General features: G+C 36.2%; 1 protein-coding gene across 3 annotated transcripts in view; it reads right to left on the bottom strand.

The window, feature by feature from the left end:
• LOC122746935 (baculoviral IAP repeat-containing protein 2-like) overlaps nucleotides 1-16,148 on the bottom strand; it is a 48,146-nt gene that overhangs the window by 14,650 nt on the left and 17,348 nt on the right. For all 3 annotated transcript variants that reach the window (XM_043993056.1, XM_043993057.1, XM_043993058.1), the window contains exons 4-5: nucleotides 7,321-7,399; nucleotides 5,161-5,209 (exon numbers count right to left, since the gene is read on the bottom strand). In XM_043993056.1, coding sequence (XP_043848991.1) covers nucleotides 5,161-5,209; nucleotides 7,321-7,399 — 128 coding nt within the window. The remainder of the gene's footprint in view (nucleotides 1-5,160; nucleotides 5,210-7,320; nucleotides 7,400-16,148) is intronic.

Here is a 16,148-nt window from a genome sequence, read left to right as displayed (position 1 = left end):
AGTGGAGGGGGGCAGTCAGGTGGCACAGTGGATAAAGCACCCACCCTGGATTCAGGAGTACCTGAGTCCAAATCCAGCCTCAGACACTTGACACTTACTAGCTGTGTGACCCTGGGCAAGTCACTTAACCTCCATAGCCCCGCGCAAAAAAAAAAAAAAGAAAGAAAGAAAGAAAAAGAGTGGAGGATCAATGGAATAGGTTAGACACAAGAGACACAGTAGTAAATGACTATAGTAATCTACTGTTTGATAAACCTAAAGTCAAAATGGGTAAATGATTTAGACATAAAGGGTGATACCACAGGTAAATTAGGAGGGGAAGAATAGTTTAACTTTCATATCTATGGAGAGCAAATGAATTTATGAGCAAACAAGAGATAGAGATATAAAATGCAAAATGGATTATTTCGATTGCATTAAATTTAAAAGGTTTTGCACAAACAAAACCAATGTAGCCAAAATTAGAAGAGAAGCAGAAAGCTGGGGGGGAAAATTTACAGCCAGTGTTTCTGCTAAAGTCCTCATTTCTAAAATATATAGGGAACTAAATTAATGCAAGTCATTCCCCAATTGAGAAATGGTCAAAGGATATGAACAGACATTTTTCTGATGAAGAAATCAAAGCTATCTATTGCCATATGAAAAAATTATCTAATTCAGTAGTGATTAGAGAAATGCAAAATAAAACAACTCTTGTACCACCCCACATCTATCAGAATGGCTAACATGACAAAAAAGGAAAATAATAAATATTGAAGAAGCTGTGTCAAAATTAGAACACTAATGCATTTTTGGTGGAGTTGTGAGCTGATCCAACCATTCTGGAGAGCAATTTGGAACTATGACCAAAGGGCTATAGGGCTGTGCATATCCTTTGATGCAGATATACCACTACTAGGTCAGTATCCCAAAGAGATCATCAAAAAGGGAAATGGACCCACATGTACAAAAATATTTATAGCAGCTCTGTGGTGGCAAAGAATTGGAAATCGAGGGGATGCTCACAACTGGACAATAGCTGAACAAATTATGGTTTATGAACGTAACAGAATACTACTGTGCTATAAGAAATGATGAACAGGCAGATTTCAGGAAAACCTGTAAAGACTTAAGTGGACTAATGCTGAGCAAAGTGAGCAGAACCAGAACATTGTACACAGTGACAGCAACACTGTGTGATGATCAACTGTGATAGGCTTAGCTCTTCTTTGCAATACAATGATTCAAGACAATGCCAAAGGACTCATGATGGAAAATGCTCTCCACAACCAGAAAAAAGAACTGTGGATTCTGAATGCAGATTGAACCATACTGTTTCTACTTTTTTTGTTTTTTGAGGTCTTTCCCTTTTGTTCTGATTCTTCTTTCATAATATGACTAATGCAAAAATATGGATAACCTCTATCAGATTGTTTTCTGTCTTGGGGGTATTGACTAATGCAGAAATATGGATAAAGTATATCAGGTTGTTTTCTGTCTTGGGGAGGTGGAAGTGAAGGGAGGTAGAAAATTTTGGAACTCAAAATCTTATAAAAATAAATGTTATGGGGCAGCTAGATGGCGCAGTGGATAAAGCACCGGCCCTGGATTCAGGAGTACCTGAGTTCAAATGTGGCCTCAGACACTTGACACTTACTAGCTGTGTGACCCTGGGCAAGTCACTTAACGCCCATTGCCTCACTAAAAAATAAAATAAAAAAATGTTGAAAACTATCTTTACATGTAACTGGAAAATAATAAAATACTTTTAAGATTAAGAAAAATTATATATTAGAACCAAAAGATAAAGTAAAAAATAGAAACTCATCAACCACTTTCTAAAAAGAACCATTCAAAAGGAAAAGTATCAGAACTGTAATATCCAAAAACCAGAGATCCCAAGACATAGAAGAATGCTACAAAGATCCTGAAAGGTGTTCCAAGTACTAAGAAATTAAGTCAAGATTAGATTACACAAGACCTAATAGCTTTTCCTAAAAAGCAGAAACCACCCTGGAAGATATATTCCAAAAAAGCAAAAGATACAGACTTGCAATCAAGAACTTACTGTCCTATAGGGCTTAGTAGAATCCTAGAGAGGTAACAAAACAAAAACAACCTTTAATGAAATAAAAGATCTTCAAGAATTTCTGATGAAAAGACCAAAAAGTTGAATCTGGGATATGGAGGAAGATAATAATACCAGAAAAGGAACAATCACAATCGAAGCAAACTTCTTGATCCCAAAAGGATGATTAAAAGCAGGGGAAAAACAGAAATTATTAGAATTTAAGGGGAGGGGAAGAGTTGCTTCATCCTGCCTCTTAAGCAGCTGTGATATATAAATGTAATGGAATAGCGTATCATGAGAAATGACAGAGAGAGACAATTTCAGAGAATCCCAAGTAATATGGACAGAAAGTAAATTAAACAGTATGTGGAAAACAATTTATACAAGGACAAGAACACTGTTCAGAAAAATAACTTTGAATGGTTTAAGAATCTTGATCAAAACAATGATCAACCATTTCTTTGGAGAGCTTGTAATGTTATGTTATCTACTTCCTGACACAAGTCAAGGAAATATAAATGTCTGGACATGTTAATTGTGTAGATTAATTTTGCGTGACTCTGCTTATGTATTACAAGAGTTTCTCTCTCCCCTCCCTCAACCTTCTTTCTCTTAATCGGGGAAGACAGGCAGCAGCAGTGATGAGCGCCCCCCCCCCCCCCCCCCCCCCCCGCCCTTCCCAAAAAGAGAAACCACTGCAACCTTTTAAAATGCAAAGAAGAAAAGGAAGCTCAGAAGGAAACAGATGAGGGCAGTTTGGAAAGTAACATTTAGAATTTATTATATACATTTTTTTAAAGCAAGCAGTGGGAAATTGAAAATCAGTTTCATAAAGAACCCTTTTGTGTGTTCTTTGTGTTTGAATGTATGGAAATGCTCAAGTTCAGAATTTTTTTTTTTTAAGTGAGGCAATTGGGGTTAAGTGACTTGCCCAGGGTCACACGGCTAGTAAGTGTTAAGTGTCTGAGGTCGGATTTGAACTCAGGTACTCCTGACTCCAGGGCTGGTGCTCTATCCACTGCGCCACCTAACTGGCCCCAAGTTCAGAATTTTTAAATAATAAGAAAAGCAAAAAGACATAAATGGAATTATAGCTGGAGGAATTGGCAGGCCTGAGGAAATGATTTTTTGAGGGGAGCATTCAAGTCAAGACTTGCAACAAGTTTACAGAAAGAAGTAAAGTACCCAAGAGGTAAAGACAATACATGGAAGAGCAGAGAGATCAAATGACAAGATCCAGAGTGGGACAGGAGACAACAGGACCAAAAGCACAGGTGGAAAAGTTAGCCTTAGAAAAGAGAATACTTTAGAAATAGGGGGAAGGAGAAATAGAAGAGTGAAGGATACAGAAAAATTTTGTGGTAGAGCAAAGGGAACATAAGCTTACAGGATTCAGAGGTGAAAGGGATCTCAGAGATGAGATCACCTAGTATGTCTCATTTGAAAGATGAGGAAATTAAGGTCCAAAGAGGTATAAAGTGACTTGCTCAAGGTCACCGTGTTAAAATCATATCTCATTCTGGTCCCCCTTACCACCCTACTCCAATAAGTAACCAGTATAAAGGGACAAAAGCAGGAACTAAGATTGCATTGAAATTGAGTCACATGCCAACTGTCCCAAAGATCAAAGGAGCATAATTTACAAATTGTATCACATATTAACCAAAATTCACATCTTGGTAATATGTACCAAATCAGCAGAAGCCACATAGACACCGCTTTCAAGGTTTTTTATCCTATGAGATATAAAATCTCAGACAAGTTCCAGACATCTGCAGAATAGCAAAAGGCATTGATAATTTTGAGATGATATGCATAAGTTAACTTTAAATTTTACTAACAATTCTGAAATGATTTGGACATATTAATGAGCTAAGCCCAGATAAGTTTTTTCTGTTTCCCTCCACAGTACCCCAAAAAACCCTATAAAAATGAAACCTCAAACTCCTTCCCACCCTGCCCCCAGCACACTTCCATCTTCCATTGGGTCCGTGCTGTCAAGTGCTCCTAACTTTAATTTGTTACACGAGTGATTTTGCCTTTTTGTCTTTTCCCCCTTCCCATCTTGCTCCCTACACTGCCTGCCTTCTTCCACCATTCCATCCCATTCCATCATAACGCTTTCACTGCATCTTTCTGCCTTGATGTGCTTTCTACCCCATGCCCTCTGTGCTTATTATTAAAGTGTGTTTGCAACCTACTTCCCATTGCCATCCTGGACTTTCCCAATGAATATCCAAAGAACTGGGCATGCCTTGCCCCCATTTCATAAATTATCAATTCAGTCATGATGGTGATGATGATGACAATAATAACAATAGGTAGCATTTATTAATAATAATACTATGTGCCAGACTCTGTGCTAAGTGCCTTACAAATGTAATCTCATTTGATCCTCACAACAACCTGAAGAGGTGGGTCCTATTATCATCCCCATTTGACAGATGAAATTGTGTCTAACAGAGGTTAAGTGACTGGCCCCAGGTCATACATGTATGAGAGTCTGATTCGGAACCCAGATTCTCTGACTCTAAATCTACTGTTCTGCTGTAAGACATTGTCTTAGGGAGAACTCATTGCAAGGCCTAGATCATCTTAGTAAAAGAGAAGGCAAAGTCATCTGCTCAGAGTAAGGGAAGGAGCAAATAAGTTCAGGAACCTGAGGAAATTATGAAATGTTCACTGTCCCAAATTTAATTTTTAATGTGTTATTTAAAATAGACATGGCTAAAGGTGGATTTCTAAAATAAGTACAAGGAAAAATTCCTATTCTCGCATTCAAAATACAAAATATGGCATCTTATGCAATTCTTTACATAACTTGGTAAAAAGTAAAGTCATTCTGTAGTCACTATCTCCTCTGAAATACTTTATTCCTTTCCTTAGTGTATCCATACCATTAATCTGACACTTAGCTAACGATACAAAACAAGATATGGCATCTTTTTGTGTTTGTGTTTTATGCTACATGCATAATACAGTATATAACCAAAATTATATGCCCGATTCATCTTTTTTTTTAATTAACTTCACAATTCCACTATATACTTTCATTCTTATTATTTTTTCTAGGCATTCCTTACATAAATTTAAAGTATTATTTCACATACTTGGTAGATCAGCACTTTCATCCCCTGGAGCATCTGAAGTTGACAATAGCTACAGAAGAGAAGATAGAACAGGGAACTATGTAAATTTCAAATGATGTGTATATAATGTAATAATGTAAATAATATACATTTCAAAAGAATTCAGTACCCAAACAATTACATCAAATTTTGGTAAAAGCAATAAAAGTATGTTATGTATGTTATGCAAGTGTATATGTGTGTATATGTTTGTGTATGGAGTGGCCCAAAAGTTTGAGCTATTAAAACCACACTGAAAACTTTTGAAAAATTGCATATTTATGAGTCGGGGGTGGGGGGGAAGGTGGAGGGGGAGTACTAGGTGACACAGTGGATAGAGCACCAGCCCTGGAGTCAAGAAGACCTGAGTTCAAATCCAGCCTCAGACACTTGGAACTTACTAGCTGTGTGACCCAGAACAAGTCACTTAAACCTGACTGCTTCACAAAAAAAAAAAAAAGGCTGTGTGGATGTGGGTGTGGGTGTATCTTAGATAATAAATGCTCAATTCTATCATTTGATCCTATTTGTAGCTACTTTTAACTAACCCAGTAAAGGCAGAGCTAGGAGTAAGAGACTAAATTAAATTCCAGGGAAAAGGATTTGGAAGGGCTCTCCTTCTAGTTTTAGAAAAGGATGGAAGTGGCTAAAATTAAAAGTATAAGAATATTTTCCATTAAGCTTAGCAAGTCTTACTTAACTGGCTTATCTTATATAGCTCCCAGAAAACTCCTACTCTAATGCATCAGGTTGTATAGGGCATGACCCTGGATACTCAATGGCTCTTTCAATGGAACAAAAGCTTTGGAAGATCCAAGTTAAGACAGCTTTCAAATTTCTGTTCAAAGTTAGATTTTTGTGCCATCTAGGGACCAACCAATGTATGGAAAAAAGTAACCACCAGGTAGATGCATATTTTTGATGCAACTAATACATAAAGACTGTTTACTTAAGGCATGACAGTCTGCATTCTGTTCATGAGGAAAGTATACTCATGTTGATGAAATTATCCATCTAGCAATACATTCTTTAAGTCATATACTCATTTGAACCAACACTTCAACTCTGTGACAGTTTTCAACACACCACCACCACCAAATTAGCATCACTTTAAAATAGATTTTTCCAAAAAATGAAGGAAATACTAACATCCTCTCTCCAGTCTCAAATTTTTATAGTTAGCCTATTCTATGAGTTGTCTCCTTTAAAAAAGTGTAAAGAATGACAAATAAATGAAATAAAGAAAAAAGCCATCATTCTTTATAGTAGGGGACATAATGGATGTATCAGCAGTAAGGCTTTACCTTCTTAGATCCATATTTTTGAACTTTAACTTTAAAAAAAAATGACAAAATGTAAATGTGAGGACTCTCTACTAGCAGATCTTGAACCTGCACACTTTCTCATACTGTGTGGTCTCATATCTTTTTTTTTTGTTACTACTCCCACACAAGATTTACCTGAAGACATTTCTTTAATCCTTTAAATATCAAGGATAGCAATGTAACAATCAAGCTGTATTTGCAACAAAAGCTATTTCATTTTGCAATTTTACATGTCCTTTACATCATGGCTCAAAGCCAATTAATTATTGATAATAGGTTACCAAACTACTTATACTCACTGTGCATGTTCCCCTTTGCCCACTAGGTCGCTTGCACTTTTTAATTCTTATAAATTTGTGGTACTTCATCTTTCAAAATATAAAGCATCACCCAAAGAATATTACTGTTAAAGATGCACTTTTGTGGGAATAAACAGTTTGGAATCATTGAAAGTTTGTGCAATTCAGTTTAATCTTTTCCTTCTACTCAACTGTGTGCCCACCTCAATAGCTATCTATAGAGAGCATTTCTCTGAAGTATAAATAATAATTGACTCAGTGGGCTGCCTTCCCAATTATTTGTCACCTGGAGAAATATACAATTTTCATTCCTTGGTTTTTCCAGTAGAGATAGTTAAAAATGATCTATCAATTGTTTAAGGATTCATGAAGAAAGTTTTGCAGTTTTCTAAAGGCTCAAAGCACAAATGAAACAATATTACTGATTTTTCTCTAAAAGAATACTAAAATCATATACTTTCACAATCATCAGTTAAGAATCACTATCAATATAGGCAATTACAGTAACTCCTTTTTACCTGTTCAAGGAGATGAGGGTACCTAGCTTGAACTTGATCAACAAACTCTTGTCCTTTCATTCGTATCAAGTACTCACACCTAAAAGATTAACAGAAAAGAACATTTTAAAATTTTTGTTTCGGGGCAGCTAGTAGGCACAGTGGATAAAGCACTGGCCCCAGATTCAGGAGTACCTGAGTTCAAATCCAGCTTCAGACACTTGACACTTACTAGCTGTGTGACCCTGGGCAAGTCACTTAAACCCCATTGCCCCGCACCCCCCAAAAATTGTTTCATATATTAAAAAAATAAAAAGACAAGATATGATTCTTGTAAACAACCTTCTTCTAAACCACTCCAGTATCTTTGCCAAGAAAACACTGTGGACAGTATTAAAATGATAAAAAATATAACATAAGAAGATGAGCCCCTCAGGTCAGAAGGTGTCAACAAACTAGTGGGGAAGAGCAGGGAAGAACTACAAGTAGTTGCAGATGTATCTAGTTAAAATAGGAAAGTCCAATGTTGTAAAGATCAATATTGCCTAGGAACCTAGAATGTAAAAATCTATGAATCAAAATAAGGAGATGGAAATGAGGAGACAGACACCTTGTGTATCAGTAAATTTAAAGGAACAGGAAGGAGTGAATTTAATTCAGGTGATCACTAAATGTGATACTATGGGCAAGAACCCCTTAGAAGAAATGGTGTAGCCTTCATAATCTATAAAAGAGTGAGAAAAACAGTACTTGGGGTATAATCTCAAAAATGACAGAATGATCTTTAAATCCAAAGCAAAACACTTAACATCAGAGTAATATAAGTCTATATTCCAACTGCTGATGCTAGAAGTCAAAACTGATCAGTTCTACAAAAACCTACAACATCTTCTCGAAATAACACCAAAAAAAAAAAATGTTACATCCATTATAGAGGATTGGAATACTAAAGCAGGAAATCAAAAGCTAATTGGAGTCGGAGCCAAGATGGCGGAGAGGAAGCAGCAAGCTGCCTGAGCTCTCCTTCTGTTCCCTCAAAAAGAACATTAAATCAAGCCTCTGGACGGTTTCTGAAACTACAGAACCTGCAAAAAGACAGGGAGACACAGTCTTCCAACCAGAGATAATTTAGAAGACTTCAGGAAAAGGTCGGTCTGACTCTGGCAAAAGGGAGGCCCAGCACAGGGCAGCAGCCCAGCGCCGAGGGGGTCGGGGCAAGTCAGCAGGAGCTGTGGGCCACAGCCGAATAACTGAGGCCCCTGGAACCTGGCTCAAAAATCTGGTGGCCAAGAAGGACAGTGGAAAAACCTACCTGCAATGGCTGGGACGGCCACAAACAGGTCAGGCGGGATCGCACGCGGGGATCGGGCGCCTGGCTGAGCGCACTCAGACAGGAAGTGCAGGGGGGCGAACTGCACACCCTATAAAGGCCTCAGAGTAAAAAGCCGGTCACACAGCACCTATACCCCTGCACAAGAACCCCAAAACAGGGACCCTAGTGCCCCCAGAGCAGACCTCAACTCAACTTAAAAAATAAATAAATAAGCTACAATAATGAGTAAGAAGCAAAAAAGAGCCCTCTCCACTGAGAGCTTCTGTACCAATAGGGAAGAAGCCAACGCAAACTCAGATGAGGACAATACCCTCAAATTGCCTACATGTGAAGCCTCACGAGGGAAGGTGAATTGGTCTCAGGAACAAAAAGCCTTCCTGGAAGAACTCAAAAAGGATTTTAAAAATCAACTGAGAGAGGTAGAAGAAAAAATGGGGAGAGAAATGAAAGCAAAACAAGAAAACTATGAAAAAAGAATCAGCAGTTTGGAAAAGGAAGCACAAAGATTGACTCGCCAAATGGAAAAAAAAGTGCATAATTTCACTGAAGAAAACAATGCCTTAAAAAATTCAGTTGGCCAAATGGAAAAAAGGTGCATAATCTCATTGAAGAAAACACTGCCTTAAAAAATTCACTTGGCCAAATGGAAAAAAAAGTGCATAATCTTACTGAAGAAAACAATGCCTTAAAAATTAAAATTGGACACTTGGAAGATAAGGAATCCATGAGACACCAGGAATCAGTCAAGCAGAATCAAAAGAATGAAAAAATAGAAGAAAATGTGAAATACCTCATTGGAAAGACAACTAATCTGGAAAATAGATCGAGGAGAGACAATTTGAGAATCACTGGACTGCCTGAAAGCCATGACCAGAAAAAGAATCTAGACACCATATTCCAGGAAATTATTAAGGAGTACTGCCCTGATATCATAGAATCAGAGGATAAAATCATCATTGAAAGAATCCACCGATCACCTCCTGAAAGAGACCCCAAAAGGAAAACTCCAAGGAATATTGTAGCCAAATTCCAGAATTATCAGGTGAAGGAGAAAATACTCCAAGCAGCCAGAAAGAAGCAATTTAAATATCATGGAGCCACAGTCAGGATTGCTCAGGACCTGGCAGCTTCAACATTAAAGGACCGCAAGGCTTGGAATATAATATTCCGGAAGGCAAAGGAGCTTGGATTGCAGCCAAGAATCTATTACCCAGCAAAAATGTGCATTTTCTTTCAAGGGAAAAGATGGACATTTAATGACATTGGGGACTATGAATCTTTCCTGGTGAAAAGATCAGAACTGAATAGAAAATTCGATCTCAACATACAAGACTCAAGAGAAGTTTAAAAAGGTAAACAGAGGGGAAAAAAAGGTTACCCTATTAGGTTAAACTGTTTATATCCCTACACAGGAAGATAATACTCATAACTCTTAAGAACTGTAAATGTCTTTGGGCAGAGAGAAGGACTTTACATAGAGGGTATAAATATAAATTGTCTTTGATGTGATGATACAAAAAAGAATTAAGGGGTTAAAAAGGGAGTCTATGGGGAGGAGAGGAAAGGGGAGGTGGAATGGGGTGAATTATATCATATGAAGAGGTGAAAAAAAACCCTATTACAAGAGAGGGAAAGAAAGGAGGGGGGAACATTGTTTCAACCCTATTCTCATTAGATTTGATTCAAAGAGAGAATAACATATATGTTCATTGGGATAAAGAAACTTAACTCACTCCTTAGGGAAGCAAAAGGGGAAGGGAAGGGGGGGGGGGACTGACAGAAGGGAGGACAAAAGCAAGGGAGAAAAGGGTAAAAAAAAAGAGAGGGGGGTGATAAAAAGGGAGGGCATATTGGGGTAGGCAGGGGTAAGAAGTAAAACGTCGGTGAGGAGGAATAGGGTGAAAGAAGGGGGGGAAAGTACAAAGGGGGTAAATAGAATGGAGGAGAATAGACAGTCAGTAATAATAACTGTGAATGTGAATGGGATGAACTCCGCTATAAAACAGAAGCGAATTGCAGAGTGGATTAAAAACCAGAATCCTACAATATGCTGTTTACAAGAAACACATTTGAAGCAGAGAGATACACACAGAGTAAAGGTAAAAGGCTGGAGCAGAATATATTATGCCTCAGCTAAAGTAAAAAAAGCAGGGGTAGCAATCCTTATCTCAGACAAAGTGCAGGCAAAAATAGATCTCATTAAAAAAGATAAGGAAGGAAATTACATCTTGCTTAAAGGTACTATAGATAATGAAGTAATATCAATATTAAATATGTATGCATCAAGTGGCATAGCATCCAAGTTCTTAGAGGAGAAGTTAAATAAGTCACAAGAGGAATTAGACAGTAATACTATACTAGTGGGGGATCTGAATCTCCCCCTCTCAGAGTTAGATAAATCTAGCCGAAAAATAAATAAGAAAGAAGTGAAAGAGGTGAATAGATTACTAGAAAAGTTAGACATGATAGATGTCTGGAGAACACTGAATAGGGATAGAAAGGAATATACCTTTTTCTCAGCAGTACATGGCACACTTTCAAAAATTGACCTTGTATTAGGGCAGAAAAACATCATAGTCAAATGTAGAAAGGCAGAAATAGTAAATGCATCCTTCTCAGATCATGATGCAATAAAAATTACGTGTAAGAAAGAGCCAGGGAAAAGTAGAATGAAAATCAATTGGAAACTAAATAATTTCATTCTAAAGAATGAATGGGCCAAACAAGAAATCATAGAAACAATCAATAACTATATCCAAGAAAATGACAATAATGAGACAACATACCAAAATCTATGGGATGCAGCCAAAGCAGTGCTTAGGGGAAAATTTATAGCTCTAAATGCTTACATGAATAAAAAGGAGAAAGAGGAGACTAATGAATTGGGCATGCAACTTAAAAAGCTAGAAAAAGAACAAATTAGAAATCCCCAATTAGATACTAAATTAGAGATCCTGAAAATCAAAGGAGAAATTAATAAGACTGAAAGCAAAAAAACTATAGAATTAATCAATAAAACTAAGAGCTGGTTTTATGAAAAAACAAATAAAATAGACAAAATATTGGTTAATTTGATTAAAAAAAAGAAGAAAACCAAATTACCAGTATCAAAAATGAAAAGGGTGATGTTACCACCAATGAAGTGGAAATTAAAGCAATAATTAGGAATTATTTTGCCCAACTGTATGCCAATAAATTTGACAATCTAAATGAAATGGATGAATATTTACAAAAATACAAACTGCCCAGGTTAACTGAAGAGGAAATAAAATCCTTAAATAAACGCATATTAGAAAAAGAAATTGAACAAGCCATTAATGAATTCCCTAAGAAAAAAATCCCCAGGGCCAGATGGGTTTATGGGTGAATTTTACCAAACATTTAAAGAACAATTAATTCCAATATTATACAAATTATTTGGAAAAATAGCTGAAGAAGGAATCCTACCAAATTCGTTTTATGACACAAATATGGTGGTGATACCAAAACCAGGCAAAGCAAAAACAGAGAAAGAAAATTATAGACCAATTTCCCTAATGAATATTGATGTTAAAATCTTAAATAAGATATTAGCAAGGAGATTACAGCAAGTAATCACCAGGATAATACACTATGACCAGGTGGGATTTATACCAGGAATGCAGGGCTGGTTCAACATTAGGAAAACTATTAACATAATCAACCACATCAATAAGAAAACCAACCAAAATCATATGATTATCTCAATAGATGCAGAGAAAGCTTTTGACAAAATACAACACTTATTCCTAATAAAAACACTGGAGAGTTTAGGAATAGGGGGAGCTTTCCTTAAAATAATAAACAGTATCTACCTAAAGCCATCAGCAAGTATTATATGCAATGGAGATAAATTAGAGGCCTTCCCAATAAGATCAGGGGTGAAACAGGGATGTCCATTACCACCCCTATTATTTAATATTGTTCTAGAAATGTTAGCTTTAGCAATCAGAGAAGAGAAAGGAATTAAAGGAATTACAATAGGCAAGGAGGAAACAAAACTATCACTCTTTGCAGATGATATGATGGTATACTTAAGGAATCCTTGAGAATCAACTCAAAAATTACTTGAAACAATTAATAACTTTAGCGAAGTAGCAGGATATAAAATAAATCCACATAAATCATCAGCATTTCTATACATGACCAACAAAGTCCAGCAGCAAGAGATACAAAGAGAAATTCCATTTAAAGTAACAGTAGATAATATAAAATACTTGGGAGTCTACTTGCCAAGACAAACCCAGGAACTCTATGAACACAACTACCAAACACTCTTCACACAAATCAAATCAGATCTAAATAATTGGAAAGATATCAATTGCTCATGGCTAGGCAGAGATAATATAGTAAAAATGACAATATTGCCTAAATTAATTTACTTATTCAGTGCCATACCAATCAGACTACCTAAAAATTATTTTATAGAGCTAGAAAAAATAATAACAAAATTCATCTGGAAAAACAAAAAATCAAGAATATCAAGGGAAATAATGAAAAAAAATTCACAGGAAGGTGGGTTAGCGGTACCAAACCTGGAGCTTTACTATAAAGCAGCAGTCATCAAAACTATCTGGTATTGGCTAAAAAATAGAGTGGTAGATCAATGGAATAGGCTAGGCTCAGGAAATGCAGTAGTAAATGACACTAGTAATGTAGTGTTTGATAAACCCAAAGACTCCAGCTTCTGGGATAGGAACTCAGTATTTGACAAAAACTGCTGGGAAAACTGGAAGATAGTATGGCAGAAATTAGGCATAGACCAACATCTTACACCTTATACTAAAATAAGGTCAAAATGGATACATGATTTAGACATAAGAGGTGATACCATAGGTAAATTAGGAGAGAAAGAAATAGTCTACCTATCAGATCTTTGGAAAGGAAAACAGTTTATGACCAAACAAGAGATAGAGTATATTATAAAATGCAAAATGGATGATTTTGATTACATTAAATTAAAAAATTTTTGTACAAACAGAAGCAATGCATCCAAAATTAGAAGGGAGGCAGAAAGCTGGGAAATAATTTTTGAGGCCAGTACTTCTGATAAAGGCCTCATCTCTGAAATATATAGGGAACTAAATCAAATTTATAAGAACCCAAGTCATTCCCCAATTGAGAAATGGTCAAAGCATATGAACAGGCAGTTTTCTGATGAAGAAACCAAAGCTATCTATTCCCATATGAAAAAATGCTCTAAATCTCTAATGATTAGAGAGATGCAAATTAAAACAACTCTGAGGTACCACCTGACACCTATCAGATTGGCTAAAATGACAAAAAAAGAAAATAATAAACGTTGGAGAAGCTGTGGAAAAATTGGAACACTAATGCATTATTGGTGGAGCTATGAACTGATCCAACCATTCTGGAGAGCAATTTGGAATTATGCCCAAAGGGCGATAAAGCTGTGCATACCCTTTGACCCAGCAATACCACTTTTGAGTCTTTTTCCCAAAGAAATCATGGAAAGGGGAAAGGGACCCACATGGACAAAAATATTTATAGCTGCTCTTTATGTGGTGGCAAGGAATTGGAAGTTGAGGGGTGGACAAGTTGTGGTATACGAATACAATGGAATACTATTGTGCTGTAAGAAATGATGAGCAAGAAGAGTTCAGAGAAACCTGGAGGGTCTTGCGTGAGCTGATGATGAGTGAGATGAGCAGAACCAGAAGAACACTGTACACAGTATCATCAACATTGAGTGTTGATCTACTGTGATGGATTATATTCTTCTCACCAATGCAATGGTACAGAAGAGTTCCAGGGAACTCCTGATAGAAGAGGATCTCCAAATCCAAGAAAAAAAAAGAATTGCGAAGTATAGATGCTAAATGAACCATACTATTTCTTTTGTCTTTGATGCTGTTGTTTTTTTCTATTTTGAGGTTTTTCATCATTGCTCTGATTTTTTCTCTTATAACATGACTAATGCAGAAATAGGATTAATGTTATTATGTGTATATATATATATATATATATATATATATATATATATATATATATATATATATATATATATAACCTATAGCAGATTACCTGCTGTCTAGGGGAGGGGGGAGGGAGAAAAATCTGAAATTGTAAAGCTTGTATAAACAAAAGTTGAGAACTATCTTTACATGTAATGGAAAAAAATAAAATACTTTATTAATTAAAAAAATAAATAAAGTGATAAGGCAAAAAAAAAAAAAGCTAATTGGAATAACAGGCAAGTTTGGCCTTGGAGTACAAAATAAAATAAGGCAGAGACTCACCTTTGTCAAGATAACTCACTGGTCATAGCAAACCCTTTTTTAACAATCCAAAAGGCAACTCTACACATGGACATCATCAGACGGTCAATACTGAAATCAGACTGATTATATACTTTGCAGCAAAAGGTGGAAAAGCTTTATATAGACCTGGAGCTGACTGTGGCTCACATAATGAGCTTATTACAAAATTCAGACTGATATTGAAGAAAATAGGGAAAGCCATCACACTACATAGGTATGAACTAAAAAAACATCTCTTTATGAATATGAAGTGAAAGTGATGAATAGATTTAAGGGATTAGATCTGGTAGATGAGACTGTTTAAGAACTATAAACAAGGGTTTGCGATTTTGTACAGGAGGCAACAAAAAACATATGAAAGAAAAGAGCAAGAAAGTAAAGCGGCTGCCTGATTAGGTTTTACTGAGGGGAAAAAGGAGAGCAAAAGGGAAAAGAGAAAGGCAAAGATATAACCACCTGAATGCAGAATTCCAGAATATCAAGGATAGATAAGGTTTTCTTAAATGAGCAATGCAAAGAAATAGAAGAAAACATTAAAATGGGAAAGACAAGGGATCTCTTCAAGAAATTTAGATATCAAATAAATTAGAAATATACAGTAGTGTTTGATAAACCAAAAGATCCCAGCTTTGAGGACAAGAACTCACAATTTGACAAAAACTGCTGGGCAGACACCAGGAACAGACCAATATCTTACACCATATACCAAGATATGGTCAAAATAGGTACAGGATTTCGACATAACGGATGAAACCATAAGCAAATCAGGAGAACAAGGAATAGTTCGCCTGTCAGATTTATGGAGAAGGGAAAAACTCAAGACCAAACAAGAGAAAGAGAACATTATAAGTTGTAAAATGGATCATTTTGATTATTGTAAATTAAAAAGGGTTTGCGCAAACAAAGCCAATGCAACCAAGATGAGAAGGAAAGCAGAAAGTTGGGAAACAATGTTTACAGTCAAATATCCCTGATAAAGGCTCCATTTCTCAAATATATAGAGAATTCAGTCAGAGTAACAAGAATTCAAGTCATTTCCCAATTGATAAATGGTCAAAAGGTATGAATAGGCAGTTTTCAGATGACAAAACCAAAGCTATTTATAGTCATATTAAAAAATGCTCTAAATCACAATTGATTAGAGAAATGCAAATTAAAACAACTTCGAGGTATCACCTCACATCTATCAGATTGGCTAATATGACAGAAAAGGAAAA

Source organism: Dromiciops gliroides, chromosome 3, assembly GCF_019393635.1.
Source record: "Dromiciops gliroides isolate mDroGli1 chromosome 3, mDroGli1.pri, whole genome shotgun sequence".
Lineage (NCBI taxonomy): Eukaryota > Metazoa > Chordata > Mammalia > Microbiotheria > Microbiotheriidae > Dromiciops > Dromiciops gliroides.
Note: the sequence above shows the minus strand (reverse complement) of the source record. Positions and strands in the feature narration are given on the sequence as shown.